This window comes from Microcebus murinus, chromosome 2, assembly GCF_040939455.1.
Source record: "Microcebus murinus isolate Inina chromosome 2, M.murinus_Inina_mat1.0, whole genome shotgun sequence".
NCBI lineage: Eukaryota > Metazoa > Chordata > Mammalia > Primates > Cheirogaleidae > Microcebus > Microcebus murinus.
The window spans coordinates 15,023,810-15,050,704 of record NC_134105.1 but is presented as its reverse complement, the minus strand read 5'-3'; the positions used below and the strand labels follow the sequence as shown (position 1 = coordinate 15,050,704).

General features: G+C 56.5%; 1 protein-coding gene across 3 annotated transcripts in view; it reads right to left on the bottom strand.

Moving 5' to 3' along the window:
• EPHB2 (EPH receptor B2) overlaps positions 1-26,895 on the bottom strand; it is a 176,406-nt gene that overhangs the window by 87,949 nt on the left and 61,562 nt on the right. For all 3 annotated transcript variants that reach the window (XM_075994870.1, XM_020281000.2, XM_075994868.1), the window contains exon 3: positions 23,632-24,316. In XM_075994870.1, coding sequence (XP_075850985.1) covers positions 23,632-24,316 — 685 coding nt within the window. The remainder of the gene's footprint in view (positions 1-23,631; positions 24,317-26,895) is intronic.

The following is a 26,895-nucleotide window of genomic DNA, read 5'->3' as shown; positions in this document are numbered from 1 at the left end:
CCTTCTTCCCCTGGCAGACTCCTATTCAGCCTTCAAAGCCCAACATGAGGTTTGTTTCCTAAGCATTTCCCCACCTCACCTTCAGAACCTATGCCAGCTGGATAGGCCTTCTTGGGCTCATACATGGCACAGCATCTTGAACACGATACTTCCCAGAGCAGGGAAGGGGTCTCTTATTCCTCTCTGTGCCTGGCACAGAGCAGCACACAGGTACACAGCACACACTGGGTCTTCTCTTGCCACTGGCTCAATCTTGGCACTTAACGCAGTGCTACATACGCTCAGAGACCAGGAAGGAAGTCTGTTCTACAGCAAGAAGCAGGAGCTTAAAGTTAGACGGTCCTGGGTTCAAGTCCCAGCTCCCCTGTGTAACCTGGGAGATGTCTCCTAACCTTGCGGGGAGTCAGTTTCCTCACCTGTAAAATGGGCACAATCATGTCTCCCTTGCAGAAAGGTGGTGAGGATTCAACAAGATAGGGAGCCTGGCATGTAGTAAATGCTAAATAAACGAATGAATATATATGTTACGTATATTAACATATCATGTATTAATAAGAATGAATGAAGGCTGCAGTTCCCTGGAAACTTGTTCTCAGGCACTGATCCCTTGGAAAAACATCTTAGGAGGGCTTCCATCTGATCTGCAGACATCTCTGCACCCCAGCCTAAGCTCCACTTAATTGTCTCGCTCCGAGAGTGCCGAGTAAATACTCCAGGCCAGCTGGTGCCTGGAAACTGCCAATTGCCGAGGAGCAGCTCGTTAATTTTCCCGTCTCTGCACACAGACCCTGTAGCTTCTGCAACTCATCTTGGGAAATTGAGTGGAGCGGGTCAGGCTGGGGCCAGGGGTCACAGGAAGTGGGGCTGGGGGTGCCAGGGGACTTGAAAGGGCCCTCAGAGACACCGCCAGGAAGCTGCCCGGGCGGGAGGAAACGGGCCCGGAGTTGCCGAAAGGCAGACGGATCCCAGGCCTGGCCCAGCCCCGGCGCCTCTGACCCAGCTTTCTGGTCTCCACCGGGGTGGGAGAAGCCAGGGCCTCCTAGCGAGGCCGGACACACGCCAGCCCTCAGGGTGGCCGGCGCTGGGGCTGTGAGGTCCCATAGGGATCGAGGAGAGGCGGTATGGCATGGCAGGTGTGAGTGTCACTCTGGAGTTTGAGTCCTGGCCCTGCAACGTGTGGGTATATGTCGTTGGGTAAGTCACCTGACGTCTCTGTGCCTCGATGTTCCCCGCTGTAAGACGAGAAGACGGAGATTAACACCCACGTCATAGGGCGTTGCGGGAATTAAATCTACATTAAGAGCCTAGAACTGTGCCTGGCATATAGAAATACTCAGTACATGTTAGGCTATTGTTATTATTCTCTCTTGCTCCCCTTTTGGAAGCATCCTCTTTAGATATTTTTATCTGTGAAATGTGAGCTTTGGGCTTGACTCTGTGGCAGCACGTCAGTTTCCCCGCACTCCCGGGGGTCTGCGCGCGGCCTCTGGACTGGGCAGAGGAGGCCGTGGTCCCTTTGTGATGTCTGCGCTGGGCCCGGGAAGGGAGAGAGGCAGCCACGGCTGTGCCGCCACCACTGGGGCGTCTCATCTACTCAGCAGGTATTCACTGAGCCCCTGCTCTGAGCCAGGCACTGGGCTAGGTCGTGGGGTACACAGGTGAGCAGGGACGGTCCCACCTATGCAGCTGAGAAGGGAGAGGCGCAGTCCTGCGTTCAGAGGGAGGCCGGGCTCCCCTTCTGGCACCAGGATGTTGTGTGACCCCAGCCCTCCCGGCCCGCCCCCCATCCACAACGGGCATAGTGACACCTCTCCTGGAATTGGCTTTTCTTTTATGTCCCTGGCCTTTTTGCTGGAACACTCTTGCCCCACTGTCCTCTTTATTAAGAACAACTATTGATCCCTTGAGAACCAGCTCAAATGTTCTCTCCCTGCAAACTCCCTCCCCCCTTTGTGCAGCCCGAGAGTTCTGCAGAGCCTTCCCCTAGCGCAGGGCAGCGCCACCATGTAAGGGTCTGTCAGCGGCATGGTGCCTTCACTGGGACCATCTGGGGGACACGCTTGCAGCTGTGCCTTCTCCCACACCCAGGGTTGCCTGGCACAAGGCGCGGGCTCAGGCCACGGGGGCGGAGGGCGGCAGGGAGCTGGACCTGCTGACGCTTCGGCCTCTGGGCGTTGGGGCTCCTCATAGGCTTAGACCCGACCAGTACGCTCAGCTCCAGAGGTCAGAAGGCCTGGCCTTACATGCTGGCTCTGCCACTTTCGTCATGCTGGGCCAAGTGACTGAGCTAGAGCCTTGACATCTCCGTCTATAAGATGGGGAGGCTTCAGAGTTATGTTCTAGAGTTTCTGTGCCCTAGCATACAGCAGGTGCTCAATGAAAGCCTTTCCTGCCTTTGCCTTCCTTCCTGAGGCAGTACTCAGGGCCAGTGTCTGTGCCCTACAGGGCCCAGGCCAGAGACAAGGTCCTGGGAGAAAACACACAACAGCCCAAACCGCAGGAAGCAGGGCCCAGAGGGACAGAGGAGACAGAAGGGGAGCAAGGAAGGTGGCAGGTCCCTCGAAGGTGCCCCAGCTGGACTTGGCACCCACAGGCTGTTCCTCGAAGAGTAGGGCCCACAGCCCGCATGTGCCAGGCCACCCCAGGGTCCCGCTCTTCCCCTCCCCCCTCGCTGGGACGCGTTCCCACCCTGTCTTGCAGCAGCCGCGCCTGCTCTTGGTGCTGCAGCCGGAGCGCTGATAATAAAGGCACCTCTGTGTGTCTCTGGGGAAGCGGGGCTGGGGGGCGGCGGCAAGGGGGGGCCCACAAGGCTCCCGCAGCTGTGTGTTTGCAAACAGGGGAGCTGAGCTGTGCAGAGGGGCTGAAAGCACTAATTGTCTTTAATTAAAGGAGGTTGGAGGCAGTGCGGGCTTTGACAAAAGAGATTTCCAGCCTGTTAGCAGCTTCAGCCTGCACAGGGGCTGGGCCGCCCAGGCGCGCCCCCGGCTTTGTCCCTGTGGGGCCTGGCCCAGTGGAGGGCACAGCTAACACCTGCCTGGTGGGGATGGGGGCGGGGGCCTCGGGGTCCAAATGCGGGAGGGCCCTACTGTGCCGAGAAGCTGGGCTCCCGGGGCCTGGGAAGACATCCTCGTGGTGAAGCCCCTTGTCATTCATTCATTCACTTACTCAGCAAGCATCGTTGAGCCCTTGGTGTGTGCTCGGCCAGTGATCAGGCCTGGGGGTACAGAGATGTGACAGTCCTTCATGTTCAAGGACTTTTAATATATTCTAAGAGGTACAACGGGCACAGCCCCTGGAACCAGCTGTGGGTTTGAATCCTGGCTCTGCAGTTTATAAGCTGTGTGATGTTGAGCAAGTTACGTCACCTCTCTGTGCCTCAGTTTTTCCACCTGAAAAACGGGGGGAGGTGATAAAAGTGGCACATACTTAATAGGTGGTGTGAAGATTCCTGAGTTACCATTAAATGTTTGCACAGTGCACTTTACAAGCATCAGCGATCATCGTTCATTTTTTTCATTTATCCAGTTTTGTACCTGGTTGGAGTCCCCAAAGGCACTAAATCGACGTGAAGAACCCTGGTCTAGGAGGCGGGCTGGGTTCCAGTCCCAGCTCTGCCAGTCACTTGCTATGTAGCTTCCTAGCCTCAGTTTCCCCACCTGTACAGTTAGGGCCGGGCAGGATGGCGTGTGCGGGAGGGCTCTGCAGGCGTGCAGGGGCTCAGCTCTCTCCGCGCCCTGGGAACCGAGGCTGCTCTGAAGAGCCGGCCTTGCTGGGCTCCTGCTCCCTGCTGCATACAAATGGGCTCGGCCTCCCACCCCCGGCGGCGGCTCGCTCACTCCGTTCTTTTGTCTTCTCTTCCACCAGCCTCACCCTCAGACACATCTGCAGGCCCCCTGGCAGGCACATATGCGCTAGCGTGTGCGTGCTCTCTCTCATACACACACACACACATGCACCCGTGTGCACCTGCCTCATTCGCATCCTCACCCCTACCTCTACCCCCACCCAAAAGAATCACAGCCCTTCCCCGCCACCCCCTGAAGGCTTGCTGACCCTGGGCTCCAGGGTGGGCGGGAGAGAGGGGGCTGCTCACAGCCTCTGATCCCCGCCGGCCCAGCTAGCTGGGCTGGGTGGTCACAGAGAGGTGGAGAGGGGGCCGAGGGCCAGACTCTTCAGGCAGTGTGTGTGGGGGTTGGCTCCTGAAAGGGGGGGCCCAAGACAGGCCCTGGCGAGGAGCGGGTCTGGATGTCCATGTTGGGGAGCACGCCGGGAGGTCGGGAGACAGTTACCCCAGCCCACTCTGGGCCCACAGTCCCTTGTTTAATCTATTCAAGGGCCCTGGTGAGGAAACTGAGGCTCAGAGAGGCTGAGTGTGGCTCAAAGACACACAAATGGGGTCTTGCCAAACCAGGCACAACTCGGTCCCTTCAGAACCCATTCTCCCCATTCTTGAAATTCTCTCCAGAATCAAAAGGCCAGGCCCCTGCGCCCAGCGTGGGGCACATAGATGGCCCGTGTGTGATGTGGAGTCCCGAGGCGTGGTTCCCCCCACACCAGCAGGATCCTAGCCCGGGGGTGGCGGGAAGGAGTGTCGCAGTGACACACACGCTCTAAGCTGGCCAGGCCTGGGGTGGGATCCCCACCAGTGGCTCCCACTGAGGCCTCAGCCCCAGCGTCCCTCAGGACAGAGGTCCTCCAAAGCCTCCGTGGGCTGGCTTCCGTAACCCCTGACCTTGGCCCCTCACCCTGTCCTCACTGACCTCTGGGCCAAATGGGCTCTGATCATAGCTCTACCGGCATGTCCCCAGAGTCCAAGGGCATGGATTCTCCTGCTCACCTGCCCTCCTCTTCCCTTTCATCTTCCACGGCCACCCCTGAGCACCTACTGTGTGTCAGGCCTGCCCTAGCCCATCTGAGCCCTTCCAGGCAGACTCCCTGCCCCCATTTCACAGATGAGAAAACTGAGACTTAGAGAGGTGGAGGCACCTGCGCAGGGCATGGAGGGAATTGGAATGGGGGTGGTGTGACCACAAAGCCTGTGCCCAGGCCCAACCCACTCAGTAAATGTGGGCACAGCAGACACGCTGGGGAACGAGGAGATGGTGCTCGGCCTGGCAGGGCAGGCCAGCAGTTTGCAGGTGAGGGGCTGGGGAGCTGCCGGAGTGTGTTCACCCGGCCCCTCCCCAGGGGGGAAGGCTGGAGCTGCTTTCTGACCCCAGCACGACCCCAGTGTGCCTGGGCTGAGGACAGAGGCTTCACCCTCCAGCCCACAGCTCTCGCCCAGGGCCCTGGCACGTCCAGGCACTGGCAGGTGTCCCCTTAGGGCCTGGGGGAGCCGAAGGAGGAAGACACGGAAGGGGCTAGAGAGAAGCAGGGAAGGGAGAGACAGACACACAGAGAAGACAAGAAGGAAGAGGACACGGAAGGAGGAGGGGACAAAGAGACAAAAGGAAGAAGGAGGGAGAGTCCAGCCGAGGGAGGAGTCAAGTTCGGGGAGAGTGGAGGGCAGGGAGGGTATGCAGTGGGGAAGAGCTGGCATAGGGGCCAGGTGGGGCCCAGAGGGGCTGTCAGTGAGCTGCTGTCCTAGACCCAGGCCCCCGCCCAGAGGGCAGGTGAGGATGCGTGAGTGAGTGGGTCTGCGTGTGTGCTTCGGAGTGTGAGTGAGTTGAGTGTGTTTCCATGTGTGAGTGTGTCCTGAATGTGAGTGGGTGTGAACATGTGTTTCCGGGTGCGAGCGGGTGTGAGCGTGTGTGTGTGCTTTCAGGCCCAGGCAGACCAGGGTGTGTGGGAGGCTGACTGGGGTGTCTTTCTTGATCTCTGGGGTCCACTCACCCTCCCCATTTTGTATTTGAGAGAACCAGGCTGAAAGACTAATTCATATTTAATACGGCCTTCACTGGCAAGATGAGGGGCTGTGCAGGCTTGTTATTTATTTTTTTTAAAGGCACCAGGTGAGGAAGAATTGATTGATTGGTTGCTTGGTTTTCTCCATCCATCCACTTATCCAACACCCAACTGCTAAGCACCTACTATGCGCCAGGCGCTGTGCTGGGCAGGAGCACCAACCAACCAACCAAACCAGCCCACTAAATTTGTATGCACACCGGCTGCAGCGGCCTGGGGTGGTGGGAAAGGTCTAATGGGGTCCTGATTTTAAATGCCGGGCCCATAAATTAACATGCTCCGTGAGCTTGAACAAGCCCCTTTGCCTCTTGGAACCTGTTTTCTCACTTGCTCCCTACGGCTGGTGAGGACTGAGCCAGGGTGTGTGTGGCGCCCAGCACGGCTAGAGAAATGCGGGATCTACAGTGGCCTCCTGACCACTCTCTCTAACCATGATTCTTCCTGAGGATCCTGAGCATCCAGAGGTTGCCAACTCCACCAGGCCCGGGAGGCAGCCACAGCCCGACTGGGGTGCCGGGGTAGGGTGGGTCAGCCCTGCCCAGCCCTGGCAGCTGCGGGACGGGCATGAGGAGCAGCAGGTGTCCTGCTGGGCTACCCAGGGCCTCCTCGGGCTATTTCTGCTTGTCCTCCAGATCTCCGCTCAGATGCTCCCTCCTCCAGGAAGCCTTCTGGGCCTCCCAGGCTGAGTGTGGTCCCATCCCCACCTCCTGGTCCCCCTCCTGGGCCCTCACAGTCCTCACTCCCCTGTTCACACACTTGTGCATCAGGGTCCCCCTGTCTCTTTGCACCGTGAGCTCCTAGAGGCCGAGGCCATGTGGGACTCCCCTGTCGGTTCTGGCCCAGCACAAGGCCTGGCACACAGGAGGCGCCAGCATGTCCAGAAGGGCAGGGGCATTTGCTGCTCCAGGGGCTGAGGGTCAGGACATATTCTACTTGGTGCTGCCTTCCCTCACTCAGGAGGTCCAGGGAGTTGGGGGTGCTGGGTGACATGGGGGACGGGGGTACCCAGGGGTGTGGGAATGGGAAATCTCAGCTCATATTTTATCAACTGGCTTAATAAAATATGCACATGTACACACAATATGCTTACTCTGGCGGATCTCCTTGTAGGTGGGTATGCACCCATGCACACACAACCCTACGTGACCAGTGGGCGAGCTCACATGGGGGTGGCGTACACACACAGATGGGGACCTCCCTCTGCCGTTGGATGCACATGCTTATTTGGTGTCACACACACATTTTTATGCACAGCTGCCCTTGTGTTCTTGAGCCAGACCTTCCTCCTCTCGGAGCCTCAGTTTCCTTAGCTGCAAACCAAGAACACAACTTTCATGGTGGGGCGGGGAAGGGCACAGTCTTTGGCCTTAGACTGGTGGTCCTGCCAAGGGGTGGCTGGAGGTGGGAAGTTCTTTAGATGCATCTCTCCATGGCTGTCCCCTCCCCATTCCTTGTGTCCCCATCATATGTAAAGCAATTTGCAAATGAGGCTTCAATGCCCTACCCCTGCAATCAAATCCACCCCCTAAGCCCCTCCCAAGTGGAAATTCTGGCACCCCTACCCCACAGCCAGCAGGTCTGAGCTTGGCTGTCAGCTCTACCCTCCAAGCCTCCAATGGGGATCCAAAGGAGCCCCGTGCACCCCCTGTAGGCCAAGGCCAGCGCGCCCCCCACCCCTCCTCTCCTCTTGCCCATGCTGGGTTCAGCGCTGGGTGGGGCCCCTCCTTCACTGTCCGCCGGGACGTGACATTCACCAGCATCACTTCTGGTCCCATCTGCGAGCGCCCCACCCCCCGGCAGCTAATCCCCACAAAGCCCCGCGCAGGGCCCAGCATGACAAGCAGGCCCGCGCTGCTGGCAGCTCGGCCGAGCGTGCTCGGAAGGGCCGAGGCGGGATTCGGGCGGCTGTCACTCTCCCGGTCCGCTCCTCTAATTGGATTCCCAACACGCAGAGGTCAGCAGAAACGCTGGGGAGAGGAGAATCAAAGGGAAGGGGCGTCCTGGAGATAAAGAGAGGCATTCTTCCCGGGCCACAAAGACTTGCAGCAAGAGGGGCGGGAGGGGACCCCGCGCGGGGCTGCCCATCTGGAGGGGGAGGGGAGGGGAGGGAGAGCCCGGAGCAGGCGGCAGGGCCGAGGCCGAGGCCGCCCTGGCGCGGCTGCTCACGCGTGTCTTGGGCCTGGAAGCCGTCCCCATGCCCCACTGTGAGGTCTGGGCATCCTTCAAGGCCGGGCCTCCTGCTCCCGCCTGCTCTCAGAAGCATTCCGGGAATGCGGGGAGGCTTGGAGTCAGGGCCCTGGATCCCGATCCTGGCTTGCCACCTGCTCCCTGTGAGGTTCGGCAAGTCCTGGCAGTTCTCTGGGCCCCAGTTTCCTCCTCTGTGGAATGGGGACACAACCAGCTGCCACACAGGGTGGAGGGCAGGACGAAATGGAGGGACGCCGGCGCGTGCTGGAGCAGAAGGCCCCAAAGTGAGGCAGGCCCGGTGGACCTTCCCGAAGGCCCTCCGCCGGCTGCCCGCAGTCACGGCCCTCCCCGGGAAGGAGGCGGGAGCGCCCCATAAACCTCACACTGGCGCAGAGGAGAGGGTGACAAGCCCCGCCTGGCCCGGGCTTCACCACTCACATCCTCACCACCCTGCACCTCTCGGGGAGAGCGGGACCCGAGGCTCCGGAAGTGAAGGGAAAAGGCAAAGGTCACACGCCTAGGAGAAGGAGAGCCGGGACGGGGAGCTCACCCCTGCACCGCGTGTGTGTGTATGTGTGTGTGCTGTGTGTGCACGCACAACCCGTGGGGGAGGTGGGCGGGCCAGGCCTGGAGCCTCCCTGCGAAACAGGCCCTGTTTGCTTTAAGAACGCCGGAACCACCGACTTCCCTTCATGAAAGAGACATGAAGAGGACCTCAAAGGGAATTTCTGAGAGACAGAAAATCAATGGCCCTGACATCCTGGCCCCCAGAAAGTGTGTGTGTCTGTGTGTGTGCGTCTATTGATCCAGCACGTGCGCACACACCTGCTCACAAATACCCATTTTCAAGTGCATGTACAACTGGCTTGATAAAATATGCACATGTACACACGAATATGCTTACTCTGGCGGATCTCCTTGTAGGTGGGTATGCACCCATGCACACACAACCCTACACGACCAGTGGGCGAGCTCACATGGCAGTGGCGTACACACACAGATGGGGACCTCCCTCTGCCGTTGGATGCACACGCTTGTTTGGTGCCGTGCACACGGTTTTATGCATGCATTGTCCGACTGATCCAGCACACACATGAGTGTGTTTCTCCCTGCACACAGATGTGCTGGGGCAGGTGAGGCACACACAGGAACACACAAAATACAGGGGGGGTAAGGACTCACAGCGGGCTCCAGGGCGACCCGCAGAGGCAGGTGCACGTGCACAGCCCACCCCTGCAATGTGCGTACACACTCACAGGTCCAGAGATGTTCCCACTGCACATGCAGATGCTGGATCAGTGGGATCACTTGTGCACATACAGGCATACAAACAACTCCCAGCAGGCCCGCGCACACGCATGCGTGCCAAGGACGCTCCATGCTGACCCAGCACATGCGTGCACATCCCTCCCAGGTCTCTGGGGAGCTTCCGCAAACAGACAGCTCTGACGATGGGCTAGGGGGAGGGCAGCTCAGGGCCAGGGTTGCCAGGGATACAGATATGGGGCTCCCAAAGCTACAAGGCCTGCCCCAACAGCACAAAAATGCCAGTGACCACTCTTAGGTCTTAAAGTATTGCTAATCAGATGGCGATGCCTTTAAAAGGAAAGTGGAAACTTGCATGTGGTTTCCTGGAAGGAGCCGGGGTGAGCCTGACAGGTACCAGGTCAGGCCTACAAAATCCCTCAGGGCAGAACCTTCTCTCTCTAAGGCTGACATAAGGCCCTGAAGTAAGCTCATGTCCCCAGAATTTGCTGGGGACATGCGGAGAAAATTGCTCTGCACGGCCCTCAAGCTTCACCGAGGCCACATCTTCTGCTCCAACAAACAACCTGTGTTCAGTGACAGCCACTTACTTGCGGTGTGGCCTGAAGCATGTCACTTGCTTTCACTGAACCCCAGTTTCCTCGTCTACAAAAGGGGAGGGTGACAGTAAGTTCCAGGCTACAATCAGCAGAGCTAACATTTACTGACTGCGCTCCTTGTGCCAGATGCTATGCCACCTTGTGCCAAACGCTTCTTTCTGTTATCTCCTCCAGTCTTCATAACATGATCTGTAACAGTCCATATATTAACATACCCATTTTATAGATGAGGAGATCAAGGCTTTTGGAAGACAGTTGCCCGACTAGGGCTCCATAGGTAGTAAATGTCAGAGCCGATATTTGAACCCAGGCAGCTGGCTCTTACCTATTTTGGTAAATCTTCCTGCTCATGGGTGCCTGGGGTGTGGCAGGCAATGTGGGGTCATTGTCCTCTTGTCACAGCTGCCCTGATGGCCTCTTGAGGGACGCCGTGAGGACCAGGCAGAACAGAATCAGAGGCTGTTAGTGCCCAAAAGTCATTCTACAGATGGTGACACTGAGCTCTGGGGGTGGGAAGAAAGGGGGGGGGAGTGCTCTGCCAGGGTCCCAGAGCAAGAGGGGACAGAGACCAAATTTGGACCCAGGCGCCCTGACTCTGTGAACTGCTCCTGTGCTGCTCAATAAAAGCACCCTGGCTGGCTAAAACAATGCCATTCTACAAGCACATATTAGGCACCTGCTGGGTGTCCAGGCTTGCTTGTAACTGAGGGGTTATCCATCACCATGCCACCCCCCTATTAGACATGTACACACTGCCCTGCTCTCTGGGAACCCTGCCAGGCACTGGGCTGTCCTCCCCCTCCCCCGAGAAACATTCCTTCCTGGAGCAGGACAACCCTTCTCCTCTGTATCCTCCTCTTGTCTTCTGAGCTCCGTTTACTCCTTTGAGCCCCTTCAAGCCCTGGGAAGCTGGGATGAGCGGTGCCACTTAACAACAGGGAAACTGAGGCTCAGCAAGAGGACCTGGCCAAGTAAGTCTCGTGGGTGGCAAGTGGCAGGGCGAGGATCTCTCCTCCACACAGGGCTCCTTCCACCCTCTCTTCTAGCTCTGTGTCTGCACAGACCCAGGCACGTGGTGGGAGCAATGGGCCGCACAGCAGGCTGTGGTCCAACACCACATCGCAGGGATTCTGAACCCTCAGCCCAGGGCAGGGAACGGAAGGCGACATCTGGGCACAGACCCGAAGAAGGTGAGGAAGCAACCAGTGTGGATATCTGAGGAGAGAACATTCCAGGCAGAAGAAACAGCCAAGGAGGCCAGCAAGCCTGGAGCGGGAGGGCAAGGAGGAAACGGAGGGGGTGGGTCAGAGAGGTGAGGGGGGGACAGATCATGGGGGCCTCGGGGCCATTTTTAGGACCTTGGCTTTGCTCTGTGTAAGATAGAACCTCAAAGGACTCTGAGCAGACTAAGGGTCCCAGGAACGCTGCTGGCTGGGGTGGGGACGGGCTGGAGGGACAGGACGGGAGCAGGCTGGGGGTGTCAGGAGGCGGCTGGGCAGGCGAGAAGGGACTTCAGAGCAGAGGTCTGGGCTGGAGATAAGCTCAGGGATTTGGAGCTGTGGGGCTGGACGGAAGCAGCCAGGGAGAGAGAAGAGGAGGCCAAGCACTCAGCCCTGGGACCTCCAAGGCGGATAGGAGGGAGGTGAACAGGAACTGGCCCCCAAGCACCCACAGAGGGAGGAGGGACCCCCGGAGCCAGTGTGGTCCCAGTAGCAGGGTGCTCACTTTGTCAAATGCTGCTGGAAGGTCAGGGAAGGAGTCTGGGAACTGCCCACAGGACTGGCAACACAAGTGTCACCAGAGGCCTGAACGATGAGCTGTTTTAGTGGCACGAGGGGGCAAATGTCTGCTATGAAGCAGTCGCAAGAGGTCTAGGAACGGGAGTGGGGACCGTGGGGCCCGAGCCCAGGCTTCAGAATCAAACTGACCCAGTGACCCTGTTCTAGTCCCAGCTCTGACCCTTTCTAGCAGTGAACCTCTGGCAGGTCACTTCACCTTGCTAACTAAGCCTTAATTTCCTCATCTGAAGAATGGGGATAATACCCCTTCTACTTCCTAGGGTTGTTGAGAATCAAACGAGACAACAAGTGTGAAAAAAACTTACTAAACATGAAACACTACAAATGCTCTGGCGGGAGGAGCACAGGTTTTGGATTTCATTTCTGGCTCCACCGTCCATTAGCTGTGTGGCCTTGGGTGGGTCATTTAATCTCTCTGAGCTTCCACTTCCTTCCCTGTAATAGTCACACCCAACTTCTGCAGATCGTAAGGATTCAGCAAAGTATCACACCAAGCCTGGGGCACGGGCCTGTGCACGGTGACGCTCAATCAATATGCCTTTGCCTCCTCCCTGGACTCGCATTCCTGTTGTTTACAATTAGAGTCCAGCAAGAGGCGCAGAGAGTTGGGAGGAGGACCCGGAGTTTGTGTGCTGGGTCCCTGGACATGTCATTTTATCTAACATCTTTGGGTCTCAGTTTTTTTTTTGTTTTGTTTTTCTTTTGGGACAGAGTCTTGTTCTCTTACCCGGGCTGGAGTGCAATGGCACCATCATAGCCCACTGCAACCTCAAACTTCTGGGCTCAAGTGATCCTCTCGCCTTAGCCTCCCAAGTAGATGGGCTACAGAGGTGTACCACCACACCTGGCTAATGTTTCTTATTTTTTTTTGTAGAGATGGGGTCTCACTATGTTGCCCAGGCTGGTCTTGAACTCCTGCCTTCAAGTGATTCTCCTACCTTGGCCACCCAAAGCAATGGGATTACAGGCATGAGCCACCGTGCCCGTCTGGGCCTCAGGCTTTATAATTGTGAGGCTGGTGAGCAGTTGCCTCAGCCTCCTTCATTTGTGGGGTTGGGGGGGACAGAGAACAAGAGACAAAGCACATGTATCACGTTCAGATGCAAGTGAGATGGGAGTGACGTGCCTCTGTGGCCCTCTCCTTGGCCTGGTGGCTGGTTGGGCAGACAGGTTACTAGGACCAGAAAACACGTATCTGTGATCAAAACAGCAACACCCCATAGGGCCCCGTGGGGAGGGACAGGGAAAGCTGGGGACACCAGCGAGGGCCCCCAGCCACCGGCCAGCCGAGGCTGCCAGGGGCCTGTTCCCATCCTGCCAAATCCACCCACCCCTTCCTCTTCACACAGTCCTCTCCCTGAGGCAGGCACCCCCTCCCCACCCAGGAAGGAGACAAAGACTCCTGTCCAGTTTCAGGGGAGCCCTGGGGTCTCACCCCTGCAAAAGAAGAGGTGGAGGGGGGCGGGCAGGGCTGTCTGCCTGGACATCCTAGCGATGACCAGGGGCTCTGGAAAGAGCCCCGGCCTAGAAGGCTGCAGCACCGGCTTCTAGTCCAGGCTCGGCCCCCCACAGTGTTCTGTGACCCCGGGAAAGTCACGTCCCCTCCTGGCTTCAGCTCTCCCTGTCGCTAAAGTGGTGATAATATCCTTTGCTGTGCTGCTCTCACGTGGGCACCATTCAGATCAAAGTATCTCATGGGGTGAGACCAAATGTTACACAAAAGCAGCCTCCAATCTTTTTTGGAACAAAGCAGGGTGTAAGTAAATAAATACTGTACATATGTAAGACATTATAATTACAAACGGCATTTCCCCCCAGGCTATGGAAAAACCCCACCAGTCCGGCGTGGTGTGAATTCTCATTAGGACTTCGGCAGGCCTGAGTTCGGATTTCAGCTCTGTACCTGACAAGGTGAGTGAACCTGGCCAAGCCGCCCCCCATCCCCCTGCCCCAAAGGCCTGGTGGGGATCAGACAGATGCTGGTTTTAGAGAGGCTTTTGGAGTTCTGCCAGCAAAGAATTAACAAGGCAGGGAGTCTGGGACAGGGGAAGGGACTCAGGCAGCTCTCAGTTCAGGCCTTTCACCTGCTGTGCATCCTAGGGCAATTCCTTTGCCCTCTCTGGGCCCCAGTTGCTCTTGTGAGGTGTGAGGTCAAAGTTCGTACCTGGAGGCTTGGGTGGGGGAGCAGGGAGAAGCAGCAGCGAGGGGGGCTGAGGACAAAGGGCCCTGGGTGCAGGGTAAGGGTGCCCCTACAGGGTGGGGCAGAGGCTGGAGCAGGCCAGCTGGGTCTGAGCCAGCTGCCGCAGAGCAATGAAAATCTCTTAACCACACAGGATTGTTAACGGCTCCCAAATCCTGTTGTACCACAGGCTTAGAAAGGCTTAAACTGTTAAATGCATAAACTTCCTCAATAAACGGGCCTCTCCTGCCAGATCCCGAAGCTCAGCCAGATGAAAAGGCAGTGGCTGGAGGGAGGGGAACTTCCCCAGCTGTTTATGGTCCTGCTGGAACGTTCTGGAGGCAGCCTGTGACCAAACCCGTCAACCTGGCGTTTTCAGGGTGCAGATGAGCCAATCTGGGGCTGAGAGAAGACAGCACAGGGCTCAGGGTCAGATGGCCAGGGTTCAAATCCTGCCCCTTCCTTGCTTTGTCACCTTGGAGAAGCTACTTAACCTCTCCAAGCCTCAGTTTCCTCTTCTGTAAAATGGAGATGACCTTACCTAAACCTACACGGTGACTGAGCACCTACTACGGGTGCTGAAGGAATCAGAGCACAAAAGCACAGACCTGCCTCTGCCACCTAAGAGGGTTGAGACATTGGCCTGGGCCTCAGTTTCCCAATCTGATGGGAGGATTCAAGGCAACGGGGCCGGGAGGGCCAGCAGGAGGAAGCATTTGGTAGACGCTGTGTGGGACGGATGGGGGACTTTTCTCTCTGGCCTCTTGATGAGAAAGCAACTCCTCCTTCAGGGCTCGGGCACAGCCTCCCTCCTCCCCTGAGAAACCCTTCTGGTTGCCCCAGAAGTGCCACCCCCCGACCCTTGAAGTCCCACAATCCCGGACTTGAGTCCCTGGCCAGTTATTTGTCAAACTCCTTTCACGTCCACCATCTCAGGGCTCTCAGTGACCCAGAGGTGGGCAGGGCAGGGCTTCACGTCCCCATTTCTCAGGTAAGGAAACTGAGACCCTTCCCATCACACCCTGCTGGTCCCCTCCACAGATCCAGTGGGATGGAGGCTCGGTGGCCAGGTGGACAAGACACGGGCCTCAGGGGTAACAGGGCAGTGCAATCTGCCATCGGCCCGCCCCAGGTCAGTAGCAGTTCAGCAAGATGGAGAAGGCCAGGCTTCAGTTGCGGCTCAGTACTTAGTGGCTGTGTGGCCTTGGGCAACTTGATTACCCTCTCTGGAAGGCAGTCTTATCATCTGTAAAATGGAACTAGTAATATCACAGAGGATTCAGTAGGATTATGGAAGCATGGCACGTAGCACAGTGCTGGGCACACAGTGGCACCTTCCACCTCCCATCTCGGCCTCTCCAGGCCACTCGGGACTCCCTCCAGTGCCTGCCTCCCTCGGCCTTTGACAGCGGTGGAATTGAACCCCTGGCAGCCCCTCCCTTCCTCCTCCCTTGGCCGAGAACACCTCTCCTCGGCTCCTCCCCGGAGGGCTGCACCCTGTCCAGGGGAACCCAGAGGGAAGGGTTATAAACAAATAAATATCATTTCTGACCATCTTTTTTCTGGACTAATTTCCCTGTCTGGCCTTGGCTCCTCCCATCCTCCAAAGCCCTGGGAAAATGCCTCCTCCTCCAGGAAGCCCCCCGAGTGCTCTCCCCACTCCCTCCTACATGCCGCAAGGTTGTAGTTATGGATGGAGCTGTCTCCTCCAGCCCAGACTGGAGTCTCCAGGAGGGCAAGAAGGGCCTTCATCGTCCAGGCAGCTCTCACACCTGGCCCGGGAATGGGCGCAGAGCAGGCACCTAGCGAGTGTGTTATTTGAGTGAAAAATGAACGAGGTATTCTGGAGCCAAACATATCCCCTATTTCCTGCCCAGATCACCAGGATTATGAAGAGCAGAGAGAAAGAAACATCTCCCACCCTGAAACCCAGATCCTGCCACTGTGCTGATGCAGAGAGGAGAGAGGGCTGGAGTGACCCCCTGGAGCACGCACCCTGGCACCTCCTCCTGCCCTGGGTAACTCCGGTCTCACTCACCTCCTCTTAGGCGCCCCCTTTTCCCAGAGCCGCCTTTGACCCCTGCTCCCCTGGACGGGCTGGGTCCTCTGTGCCCTTCCTCCTGCCGCTCTGCTTTCCTGAGCACGACCCCAGCCCCCCTGCACCTCCACCGTCCACGGATGCGTCTGCCCACGTCTCTGGGCTCGGTGGCCCTTGAGGGCAGGGGCCGGGACTGATCTTTCCTAGGACCCCCTGATGCCAGCACGTAAGAGACACTCAATATGCGTTTGCTTGCTGGTCCCCTATGAAGACATCACTGACCTCTCCAAGAAGCAGAAAAAGCAAAAGCTGGTGTCCAGTGGGCGTTTGATGGATGGATATATCCTAGATGGATGGATGGATGGACCAATGGATGGATAGAAAACAGGAAGTGAGGGAGGGTGTAGAACTTCTGTTTTTAAGAGCAAAGATCTGATAGCTTGAGTGCATTGGCCAGGATCCCCTTCTAATCCCCTTCCCAAAAGGCTGGCCTGTGTGGTCTCAGCCCTGGTCTGAGCCTGGGGGTCCTCAAGGGTCGTCTGTCACCCCTCCTCCTTCCCCAACTGTGTGTCTCCACCCTGCCCTTGAAGAGAAGCAGCAGAACTTTCTGTGTGGGGGTCTGGGCCTTCCCTCCTACCCTGCATTCCAAGCCTCACACCCTTCCCCAGCCAGCATAGGCCCTGCCAGCTGGCGGCCGCCCGCCTCCCCTCCCCCACGACTGACCGGGCCCCACCCCCGCAGACTCCCCCAGACACATCTGGGCCACCGCTCTGTGAGAAGGCCTGGAGCTGAAAGCAGGGTGGGAAGGAGGCCACCCCAAGGGTGGCCCAGGATCCAACTCTGAGGGTCCAGAGAGGACCCCTGGCCTTCTCCCTCCCTTGGCTGGGGAAGCACAGGATTCTGGGAGTGAAACAGAAAATAAAGCCACAGGCATAATATCCCATGCTGGTGAGCATGCAGGGAAACAGGCACTCTCAGATCCTGCTGCCAGGATCGGCCCAGCCTTTCTGGAGGGTAATTTGGCAATGTGTATCAAAAGCTCTAAAAAAAAAATACATGCCCTTTGACCCCACAATTCCACGCCTGGAAATGTATCCTATGCAAATACCAGCAGCGGTTCAAAAAGACAGAGGAGCAATGAAGTTCACGCCAGCATTTGTTTAAGACAGCAAAATTCTGCAAGCAAACTACCTGTGGATCAATAGAAGAGTAGAAGATAAATTATGGTACATTTATACCATGGAATTCTAAAAGCCTCCCAAAGTGATGTTGTAGCTCTAACATGACACGTAAAGATGTCCACGAAATATTATCAAGTCAAAAATCCTCAAGTATTTTAAGCAGGAGTCCATTTTTTCTTTTAAAAAAATCAATATGTGCAAACACACATAAATATACCTGGGAAGATTTATGCCAGTTTAACTGTGGTTATCTCTGGGTGATGGGCTTATGGGTGATTTTAAATTTTTTTCCTTTTTGCTTATCAGTAATTTCTAAAGATTCTATAAATAACCTGCATTGCTTTTGTGACAGAAGTTATTTTTTTCCTCAAAATAAAAAGGTCACCCGGAAAAAAAAACAAACCCCATACTGTTGATAGGCAGAGACAGTGTTCATAAAAGTCCTTATTTTTATAACACACTTCTAGCTATTTTCTTATTTACTCTGCACAACAGCCCTTCTGCTTATCCTGGTTTACAGATGAGAAAACAAAGGCTGGGAGAGGGTCAATTGCTTGTCCCAGGTCACACGGCTAGTGGGCGGCAGAGTTGGGCTTGGAAACCAGGTCTCCAAAGCCAAGGTCAAGGAGAGGCCATGGGTGGGGGAGAGCAGGCCGGGGGCTGCACAGCAGGGCAGGGTGGACAAGAGGGAGCGACTGGGAGGAGAAGCCCAGCAGCTGGGAACCGGGGAGTCTGAGCGGGAGCCAGCGAATCCACATGTGTGAGCAACCACCCAAGCTGGCCAGCAGCCCCTCTCCCCATCCAAGCTAAATATTAAAAATCCCATTACGCCCCGATAGCATCGCAGCGATCACGCTCGCTGCGGAACTGCCTCCAGATCTGTTACAGATGCACGCTGGCTATTGGGAGAGAGGAGGGCAGGGCCCCCCAAAGCGGCTGGGCTGGGGGCCCCTGCTGGGCAGGAGGAAGAGGGGCTGATGTGGGGAGGGAGAGACCAAGGGGAGTAGGGATCCAGAGACAGATAGGCCTGGGGAAACTGAGGCAGGGCACATTGACAATCAAACCTATAATGAGCTGGAAAGAGTCAGAGGAACAGACTCGGGGCCTTGGGCGGGAGCAGCTGCTGCAGAGAAGGAATTCCAGGGACACCTCCTGCCACCCCCGGCAGACTTGCTGGTGGGAAGCCCCAGTGGAGACTGGGACCCAGAGGAGGATGGGGACTGAGGTAGGGGAAGGGGCCAGAGCTCAAGGAAGCTCCAGGTGTACTCACCCAACAGCTGTGCGGCCAGCACAGGCCCAGATCAGGTACCCAGCGAATAGTGAATAGTGAACAGGTGAGCAAAGTCACACCCAGGCCCCTACGCCCAGCCAAGCACCGGCCACCATCCAACATGTCCTGTACTGTCACACCTTGGGTCCTTTATCCTGCAGTTCCCTGACCCATAATTCCCTCCCTCCCTTCACCCATCCGAGTTCTACTCATTCTTCAAGGCCTAATTCGAACACCACTTCCTCCTTGAAGCCTTCAAGACCCCCGGTCAAAAGAGATGTCTTCTTCCTCATGGTCTCAAAGTGCTCTGCCTGCGGGGACGTCATTTTGGCAGGACCACTCTGCCTTGTTCCCATGTGTCTGAGTCCCCTGCTCACCCAGCAGCCCCTCAAGGCCAAAGCCCGAGTGTCGGGGTTTCCCAGGTACCCTCAGCCCTCCCGGGCCCATCGGCGCAAATGACACCTCTTCCAAGAAGCCCTTCCTGAAGCAGATCCGCTTTTTGATCTCGATGGTTGCACCTTTCTTTACCCCTTTACCCATCACAGTCTGCAACGAGTTCTCTTATTTGTTCATTAACTTTTTCCCCCGTCTTCCCCATCTCCCCACAAACTCTAGGAGGAGTGTCCGTCTTGTTCATTTCTGAATTCTCCCCCACCGGTACGTGCCTGGCTTATAGTGGCACTCAAGACATGCGTGGTGAATGACGCGCTTCCCCCAGCCCTACCCTCTCCCGCGGTGCCCTGCACACAGCAGGCACCGGAGGAACTTGGTCAGATGGAGTCGGTTTAGCCCGTAGCTGTGTAAAGCACTGACGGCGTCAGGAACTCGTACCAAGCCATCAGCGTCCACCCCTGGGACGGTGGCCACTGCCCACGAGGACCACTCCACTCCCCATCTGCCGAGGAGACTTGGTCCAGCCTCATTTTCTCTAATTTATACGAGCAAAGTGATAGATTTTTTTCCTATCAAATTATGTCTCAATATTAAGTGGACCTTTTCAAACCTCACCCTCTTAGAGATTCTGCCAATGCCCCCCACTTAGTACGGGCGCTCCCCGGGGTGGTGTTGGGGCTGGGCTGCCGTCATCCCTTTGGCCTCGGGTCCCAGCTCGGCCTAGCCAAGGGTGTGTTATCACATCGAATATCTGAGCTAATGGTCCCATTACAGAATCGCCAGGGCTGCTTGTTTAAAAATGCTGATTCTTGGCCACACCACCAGACCAGGGGAAAGGTCCGAGCCAGACCCAGGAGCCTACATTTTAACCAACTTGCCAAGCGATTCTGAGCCGCAGTCAAGGCTGAGCATCCTTAAGCAAGGCGATGAGAACGCGGCTGGCCGACCACTCAGATGGGAGTTGTAATCGCCACTCCTGCACGTCCCAGGCTGGCAGGGCCGGTGCCTGTGGGGCTTGGCTGGAGCAGCCCCACATCTGGGTGGCTGCAGCACAGCTCATAGCAGCAGCTGGTGTCCTTCTGGGCTCCCTGAGCTCATTAATCACACCCCGACTGGCCCCCATTCACACCCAGGCCAGCTGGGCAGGGCCTGGGCCGTCAGGTCCGGGGGAAGATGGGAGCGGAAGGGAGCCAGGACTGGGCTCGTCCTGCCCAGCATCACCTCGCACCCTCACGACTTGCAGGGAGAGGCTCTGACTCTGAGAACCTGCCTGTGACAGGCAACCTCTGAGACGGCCCCAGTGACCGCACCTCCTGGAATTCCCACCCTGTGTCATTCCTGCCCTGGGGTGTGTACAGAATTTGGTGACTTGCTTTTAATGAAGTGAATATGGCAGAAGTGATGAGATGTCACTTCTGAAATCAGGTTATAAAAAGACTGTGGTTTCTGTCTTGGGTGCTTCCCCATGTTCTCTCTTGGCTGTCGCACTCTGGGGGAAGTCGTTGCACGTGTGAGAAGCCCACGTGGTGAGGGACAGAGGCTGCCAACAACCTGGAGTGAGCCTGGAAGCAGATCCCTCCCCTGTCAAGCCTGCAGATGAAACCGCAGCCCAGCCAACACCTTGACTGTGACCTCATGAGCCCAAGGCACCCAGCTGAGCCACAGCTGGGTTCCTGACCCTCAGAAACTTTGAGATAATAGGTGTTTGTTGTTTTAAACTGCTAAGTCTTGGGGTAGTTTGTTACGCAGCAATAGGTAACTAATACACCTCCTCACCTGAGCACCCCTCCAGTGACAGTTCTTCCTACACCCCTCCACGCGCCCTTAGCCACGGCCATACCAAACCTGCCTCCCTAAGGAGCCAAGCTGATTCACGTCCCCAGGCCTTTATTCACGCAGATCCATCCTCCAGAAGTCCTGGGCCACCTACCCAACATAACCCTCTCCCAAGACTCAGCCCCATTGTCACCACCTCTGTGAAGCCTTCTTGTCCTCTGTGCCCACCGCAGCCTGAGCAGTTCCTATTGACACAACTCTAATTACGCCACCACCTTTGTTCATGGACAGGTCGCCTCCCTGCCCTAGACCCTGAGCTCCAGAAGGCAGGGCCACAGCCCGACCCTTCTCTGTAGTACCTCGTGCTCGGCACAAAGTCTGACGTAGAGCAAGCTCTGTAGAAGTGTGACGCTGGATAAACAACTGACAGCGAGTGGCTGGTTTCCCATTTGCTTGTTCTGTCCCCCACACCCTGTCTCGCCACTGCTATCTTCGAAGGCTGTGCGCTTTCATACTCAAGGATACGAAACCAAAGTCGTTATCTTCCCCAAGAAACCAGCCCTTTCCCCTAATTTCCCCATGTTTTTCCAGAACCATCACCTCCCTGCAAGCTGGAATTCCCTGTTATCCCTGACTCCTCCCCCTCCTCCCTTTCTGACCCCTTGTCACATCCCATCCCCCTCACTGGCAACACAGCCCTCCATCACAGCCCTCTTCTCCTCCGGCGCCGTGGGCGCCCCAGTCCAGGCTGCTATCCGCTCTTGAGATCCTTGCAGCGGCTTCCCTACAGGCCCCTGCCTTCTGGCACCCCGCTCATCCTCTCAGGGATCTTAAAAACGCTGCCTTGCTTGTCTTAAAGGGCTGGAGGAAGGAGCCACAGAGATGGCAGATGTGACAAGCATTTTATCAGGCGAGGATCACTGCAACCATCCCCAGGCTGAGCTCTCACTGGCTCTGCGGGGCCGTGGAATAGAGTCCAGACTCCTAGCCTGGCATTGGAGGCGCCCCAGCATCCGCCCCCAGCCTCTGATTCCAATGGGGAATGAGGAGGAAGCAGCACATGTAGGTTTCAGGTCCCCTGTGCCACTGCCACCATCAGGCTCGCGCTGAGGACCTGCCACAGGCTGGGCTTTGCACGCACCAGCTCATGCCGTTAACATCTACGGCACTGCCTGAGCACTGGGAACCATCACGAGTACTGTGCATGTCTATAGCTCTTGCCTACTCGCACACCCTGTGGAAAAGCATTTCACACTTGGCCGAGCTCATACAGCTGGGAACTGGCAGGGCTGAGATTTGAACCCAGGTCTATCTACCTTCATGGCCTTCATACCAACACATGGCACCTCTCATAAACTTCTTAGGTTTACACACCACCTTCACGATTCTTTGCATATTCAAACACCACCTGTATTACTTTTTTTTTTTTAATATTTGTCCTTAAATTAACTATGGGGCATGGTGGTTCGGAGGGGGAGCTTTGGACCCACACTACCTGGGCGAGAATCCCAGATGCTTTCCTGACTTTCTGCAAGAGTTCTCTGAGCCTCAACTTCTTCACATATAAAACAGTGCTTTCCCTCGTGGGGTTCTTGTGGGGATTAAGTGAGTTAAGTCATAGAAGTGCTCAGCACACCGTCCAAGTGCCAGCCACGAGGCCCGGCTCCCAGTAAAGCGGCACTTCCCCATTTCCTGGCATTGGAAGTGACCATGTGACTTGCTTTGGCCATTCCAGGTAGAAGCTGTAGAACCAGTAAACACTCTGTCACACTCTTTCCTTCTTTCTGCCTCAATAGCAATACTCCAAGTGGTGGTTCTCTATCTGCTCAGCTCCCAAAGGGAAGAGTCCCAAGTTGACCCACGTTGGACATGTAGCATTATATTGAGAAACAAATACTTTATTGTTTTGACACTTCAGCAGAGCCTAGCCTATACTGACTAATGGAGTAAAAGCTCAAAAAATGTTAACTTATTAACATATATACATATATTTTTTTAAAGACAGGGTCTCGCTCTGTCGCCCAGGCTGGAGTGCAAGGACATGATCATAGCTCCCTGCAGCCTCAAACTCCTGAGCTCAAGTGATCTTCCTGCCTCAGCTTCCTGAGTAGCTGGGACTACAGGTGCATACTACCATACTACCTGGCTAAGTTTTAATTTTTTTTTTTTATTTTGTAGAGACGGCGTCTCACTATGTTGCCCAGGCTGGCCTCCAACTCCTGGCCTCAAGAGAACCTCCTGCCTTGGCCTATCAAAGTTCTGGGATTATAGGCATGAGCCACTGTGCCTGGTCTATAAACGTTATTTATTATGATGAACATATCACTTTTGTAAGTGAAGAAAAAAATGCTACTTGACATTATGAATAATCATATAATATTAAAATGAAGAACCTTTATCCTACACCAACCCCAATCATCTGGCATACCACCTGCACCACGTACATGGATCATCATTCAGGAAGTGTTAACCAAGTGCTACCCTCTAAGACTGCGGTCCCCAATGCCCGGGCCGTGGACTGGTGCTGGTCCATGGCCCGTCAGGAACCAGGCCGAGCAGCAGTCGGTGAGAGACAGGTGAGCAAAGCTGTGCAGCTTCAAAGCTTCACCTGTATTTACAGCCACTCCCCGTCACTCGCATCACCGCCTGAGCTCCGCCTCCCGTCAGGTCAGCGGCGGCGTTAGATTCTGCACTACGGTGAGTAGTATGATTATTTCATTATATATTATAATGTAATAATAATGGAAATAAAGTGCACAATAAATACATTATGCTTGAATCATCCCGAAACCATCCCCCACCAGACTGGTCCATGGAAAAATTGTCTTCCATGAAACTGGTCCCTGGTGCCAAAAAGGTTGGGGAGTGCTGCTCTAAGAAGCTGACGGTGGTTGCAGGTTTGGAAACCCTGGCCCCAGAGAGCCCCAAGGTCAGCTCCAGGGCTTCGCCCTTGCCAGCCTGAGCTCCAGCTACCAGGCTCCACTCTGCAGCCAAGACCACCCTGCATTTGCAGGGGCGCCTGCCCCGCCGCGGCCTTACCTCGGCAGACGGTGCCATTCTCCACGGCCTCGAAGCCCGCTTTGCACATGCAGCGCCCAATGGGCACCAGCCACTCGCCGTCCCCGTTACAGTAGAGCTTGATGGGCACGTCCACCTCCTCAGCGTTGGCAATGCAGCTGCCCCGCGCAGCCACCAGCGATGTGCTCTCAGCCCCGGACAGTGTCTCCTGGAAGATGGCGCCGTTCTGGATGATGCGGGGGCACTTGCGGTAGAAGACACGCACGGCGATGAGGGACATGCAGCCGCCATAGTCCTGGAAGGCCAGGTAAAAGCCGCTGCGGGACACCGGTCCGAAGCTCCGCACCTCGGTGTTGATCTTCATGACGCGGCCCCCCAGGTCCACCTGGGAGAAGCTCTCGTCGGCCGCAATGGTGTCCACCTTCACCCACGGATTCTCCATCCAGTTGGGGAAGGTCTTGGTGGCGGAGTCAAAGTCAGCCTCATAGTAGTACAGGTTGAAGGTCTCTTTGCAGGAGCCGGGCACGCTGGGGATGCTGCTGCAGTCGCGCACCGAGAACTTCATCTCCACGTGGATGCGGTGGGCGCCGCGGCGCCGGATGAACTTGGTCCGCAGCCAGTTGTTCTGGCTTGACTCAAACACGTTGCACACCTGGTACGTGCGGATCGTGTTCATGTTCTCATCGTAGCCGCTCACCTCTTCCCACTGCGGGTGAAATGCTAGTCAGCTGGGGGAGGTGAGGGCTCAGCCCCAGCGCACGCCCTGTCTGAGGGGGAAGACACAGACTCTGCCTCGGGGAATCCTCTGGTCTGAGGATGAAGACATCAAAGAATTCCCAGTCTGATGGGGGAGACGTGGCCTTGGCCCTGAGGAATCCCCCAGTCTATAAGGGTAACAGCCCGATCTGAAGGGAAAGGCATACGCCCTGCTCTTGGTGCCCCCCTAGTCTATACGGGAGATGTGGCCTCATTGTCAAGGGTTCACTAATCCGATAAAGGAGACGTGGACCCTGACCTGGGAGGGAAAATGGGGACCACCTTGCCCTTAGGGAGCTCCTTCTGATGAGAGTAGACACAGCTTGTGCTGGGGGGCTACCAGTCTGACGGGGGAGACAGAACTTGAGGGAACTCCCTGTCTGATGGAGGAAGGCAGTCCTCCCCCACCCCACCCCCCAAACTCCCAGGGTGGTGGGAACACAGGGCCCTTCCCGGGAGAGCAGCTCTGTGCTGAGGCTTTCAACTGCCAAGATCTCCCCTCCCGTACCTGGAGGGAGACTGCCCACCCTCCTTTCCTGCACAGGGTGCTTCAGCACCCTCGGGGGTCCCAGCCTGTGCTCTCAAACACCCAGATGAGCGCTGCCAAGCCGCACTGCTGGAGGGGGCTGGGCTAGATGGTGGAAGGTTCGGGCGGGAAGGGTGCAGAGCCCGTGTTATCTCCTCCCAGACTCTCGAGGCCAAGCTCATTCTCACTGCTGAGCCTTTGTTCCCACTCTCGTGCCCTGCTCGCGCACCTGCACCCTCTTGTCTTCTCCGCAGCAGGCTCTCGCTGCGGCTGCCTGCTCTTGGCACTCTCTGACTTTCCCTTGGGCCGTTGGGGAAGGCCCTGTGTGTCCCCTTTGATGTTGGGTTGGCGTCACTTGGGGTAGACGCAAAGGAGCCCAAAAGCAGAGTATACCCCCTCCCCCCCCCGTCCCACCGCGCCGGGTCTGGGGCTGGGTGCTCTAACAGGATCTCACTTCTTTGTCACGATTAGCACGCATGGTACGTATGTTTATCCCCATTTTATAGACAAGGGAGTAGAGACCAGAGAGGGGAGGTCGCTTGACCCAGCTCACACAGACCCACAGACTATTCTCGTGCTTGCCTGTGCTGCTTCGAAACACAAGGATCCCAACAGTGCCCGGGAATCCTGGGTTCTAGTCCCAGCTCTGCTAACTTGACGTGAGCCTTGGGCGAGTCCTTCTCCTCTCGGGCCTCTATTTCTCCAATTGCCAAATGTGACTGAGAGGGGTGGCAGATGATAGGAATGGTGTCACCCTCAAGGGGGTATTCTTTGTCCTTTTGTTGCTCAGATTCTCTGGGCCGAGCTGTGCGGGCAGAGTGGGGGCTGCCGGCTTGGGGAGGGTCGGATGCTATGGGGGTGCGCACGGGGAAGGCAGGGCTGGAGCTCGTGGGCTCAGTCTCTTCTTCAATGGCGACGCCAAAGCTCCCTACATTGCATCAAAAATTTTTTTTTGGTGGCACCATGTGACAAAGTCAGCCCCTTGTTACAACCGCTGCTCTTCTTCAGAACTTAATTAGAGCACTTAATTAGAGCACTCTGCCTTTCTCCCCTCTCTCTAATTAACATGCGGAGGCCCTGCAGCCTAAACACCCCAAATAATTGCGACCGGGGCCCTGCAGCCCAGCCTGGCCTCATTACTGGCAGGGTGGGGCCGTGGGCCCAGCCGCCTTCGCAGATGGAAAATTGGTGACAAGAAAGAGCCACAGAAAGAGGGCTGACCCTGGGGCCCTGCCTATTGAGAGCGCAGGCCTGGGGGGCTGGGGGGAGACGCAGCTCCCCGGAGCAGCAGCTGAATCCCAGTGGAGGAGCCGGGGTAGGGGGAAGGGCAGGGCTGGATTATGGAGTCCAGAGCCCTCCCCAGAGACCAGAGGGATGAGGAGTGAATTATTCAAACGGATGATGATGATGGTGATAATTATCACAGCTACGCTTTCTTGGTAGCCCGATGTATGCCAGGCACTGTGTTAGACGCTGCAGACAACTTCCCGACAGCACTGTGAGGAAGATGCCATCGTCACCATTTTATAGGTGAGGAAACTAAAGGTGGAGAGATGAAGGAACTGGCCCCAAAGCACACAGCGGGCGAGTGGCAGAGCCGAGACAGAATTCCAGGAGTGTCGGCCCCCACAGCCGGTATGCAGGTGCTGGGCTGGTTGCTGGGAGAAGGAGTCTCAAACCGTGCCTGACACACTCTCAGGGAGCTCGTGGCACAGACGTGGGCTCAGACCACCCCACCATGGAAGCAAGATGGTAAGAGACCAGGGAGGGGGAGCCTGGAGTTATGGGGACCCAGAGAGGACTTGGTCATAGCCCTGGATACAAACCTGAGCCCCATCACTTACTGTCTATAGGGCCCCGGGCAGGTGGCTACACCTCTCTGAGCCTCAGTTTCCTCATCTGTAAAATGGAGGCAATTCCTCTCTATAGGATTGGGGATGAAGTGTGTGAAGGTGCTTAACACAGTATCTGACACAGAATGGGTACTCAGAAATGACGGCTCA